Raw genomic sequence first — 2,500 nt, forward strand, 5'->3', positions numbered from 1 at the left:
GACGCCGTTGCCGATTGGTGGTGGCAGCAGCTGAACGGACAGGATATGACACGGCCAGCGTGTAACCTACGGCAACAGCTCCCCCCCCCCCCCCACCCGACGGCCCCTTCTGCAAACCATCTGGATGTTCTGTCGCCTGGTTTCCTATGCTACATTCATCTACATCATCAGAGGATGGAGGGATAGAGGGAGGGAGAGAGAGAGAGATAGGGAGATAGAGAGGGAGAGAGAGAGGGAAACAGAGTGAGAGGGAGAGAGACAGGGATAGAGAGAGAGAGGGAGATAGAGAGGGAAAGAGGCAGAGAGAGGGAAAGAGGCAGAGAGAGAGAGAGGGAAAGAGGCAGAGAGAGAGAGAGGGAAACACAGAGAGAGAGAGAGAAAGAGAGAGAGAGTAGGAGACAGACAGGGATAGGGAGATAGAGAGGGAAAGAGACAGAGAGAGAAACACAGAGAGACAGAGGGAGAGAGAGAGAGAGATAGAGAGGGAGAGAGGGAAAGAGACAGAGAGAGAAACACAGAGAGACAGAGGGAGAGAGAGAGAGGTAGCAACAGGCATTGGAGAGGGTAAAAAGGATGGAGGGACAGTGATTGGAGAGGTAGGCCTGGGGGGGGCATGAGAGAGAGATAACAAGAGAGGGAAGAGGAAAAGAGAGGGAGGAGGACAAGCGAGGGACAGAGAGAGAGAGAGAGAGAGAGGGAGAGAAGGGGAGCGAATTAGGGAGAGGGAAATAGGGAGAGACAGGGTGGAGAGGAATAATGAAAGCAGCAGTGGAAGGTTGTCTAATTGCAGGTAACGTGTGGAAACGTCTCAAATGCCAAAGCAATCAGGCTGAGGCGGCGTGTGAGATTAGGGTGAAATTGAAAACGACTAATCTGTGGCTCCTGATTGGCTCACACGTGGCGGGAGTTACACAGTTCAATCTGTCTGGAATAAACCTGCCGAGAGAGACGCAAACACAGACCAGATAGGAGCGCTGTCGTGAAGAAGGAGTCTGATTTAGTTATTACAATGTTGTTGTTGTTGTTGTTGTTGGTGTTTTTTTGTCAGTTTGGGCTGATTAAGTTTGTATTTTTTCTTCTTAAGATTACAACTTGCTTGATAACGTTTCTTCCCCCTGTTCATTTCTTTATCGACTTCTGTGGAAAAGAGAGAGTTTTTGTAGACATGTTTAAAACATTTTGACGGTAAAAAAAAAGTGTGTTGTGGTTTGCTGTGTTAAAGACACTTTTGGTGGTGTTGTTGTTGTTGTGACAGATGCGCACACACACACGCACACACACACCCTCACACTCACACATGCCAACCTACCCACCCGCCCCCTCACACTCACACTCACACTCACACTCACACACACACACAGACAGACAGACACACAGACACGCACACACATACAGACACACAGACACACAGACACGCACGCACACACACACACACACACACACACACACACAACACACACACACACACACACACACACACACACACACACACTGTGATTTCCATTGATCTCTCCACAGTTTCTCCACCTGCCAGTTCCCTGCTGTCAGAAACACCACACACACACACACACACACAAACACCCGTTCTCGAAAACCAACAGGAACGTCGATACATTCTGATGAATCAACAATGACTTCCTTTGAATCTCGATATGGGGGAGAGGGGGCGGGGGGGGGGGGGGGGGAGGGGAGTCAGTGATGAATAGTGCGAGGTGTGTGTGTGTGTGTGTGTGTGTGTGAGAGGTAGCCATGCAGAGTGACGCTGTGTGCTAGCCATGCTGATGCTAACTGATGCTTGTCACAACAAACCCATCACACACACACACACACACACGCACACGCACACACGTACGCACACACACTCACACACACAAACTCTGAGATTTTGTGAGGAAGAGAAAAGCTAAACAGTTAGCCAGGTGTTGCTCCATATCTGCTGTTATCGGTAGCCGCTCAATATGGAGACGGCGTTGCTCTTTGTACCTTAGAGTAGATATAGTTTTACAGTAATATGCTGTTGTATCTGTTAACCCACATCTGAAACATCCTCTGTGTTAATATCGCATGTGTACGATGGCTGTGTTAATATCGTACGTGTACAATGGTTGTGTTAATATCGTACGTGTACGATGGTTGTGTTAATATCGTATGTGTACGATGGTTGTGTTAATATCGTACGTGTACGATGGTTGTGTTAATATCGTACGTGTACGATGGTTGTGTTAATATCCTACGTGTACGATGGTTGTGTTAATATCCTACGTGTACAATGGTTGTGTTCGTGTACGATGGTTACTGTACAGTCACAAACGTAACTGAATGTCTCCCAGTGAACTGACTGCACTGATAGTGTTTATGTCCTTAATGCACTTGTATTCATGTGGACATAAATAAAGCATTTAAAATGTTGTGTGTGTGGTGTGTGTCTCCCAGGTGTCCCCGGGGTGTGACCAGGTGCTGGTGAACGGTAAGGAGATGCGGGGGAGGCGGGGCCTGCAGG

At 48.3% G+C, this 2,500-nt stretch overlaps 1 protein-coding gene across 1 annotated transcript in view; it reads left to right on the top strand.

The window, feature by feature from the left end:
• Positions 1-2,433: 2,433 nt before the first annotated feature.
• The window catches only part of LOC308175642 (transmembrane protein 132D-like), a gene marked incomplete at both ends in the record, with an annotated part of 6,023 nt that continues 5,956 nt past the window's right edge, over positions 2,434-2,500 (top strand). The window contains 1 exon segment of the mRNA XM_080551269.1: positions 2,434-2,500. This exon segment is cut by the window's right edge and continues 102 nt beyond it. Within this exon segment, the coding sequence (XP_080407395.1) occupies positions 2,434-2,500 (67 nt within the window).

Source organism: Nansenia antarctica (assembly GCF_963989245.1).
Source record: "Nansenia antarctica genome assembly, contig: SCAFFOLD_1121, whole genome shotgun sequence".
Taxonomy (NCBI): Eukaryota; Metazoa; Chordata; class Actinopteri; order Argentiniformes; family Microstomatidae; genus Nansenia; species Nansenia antarctica.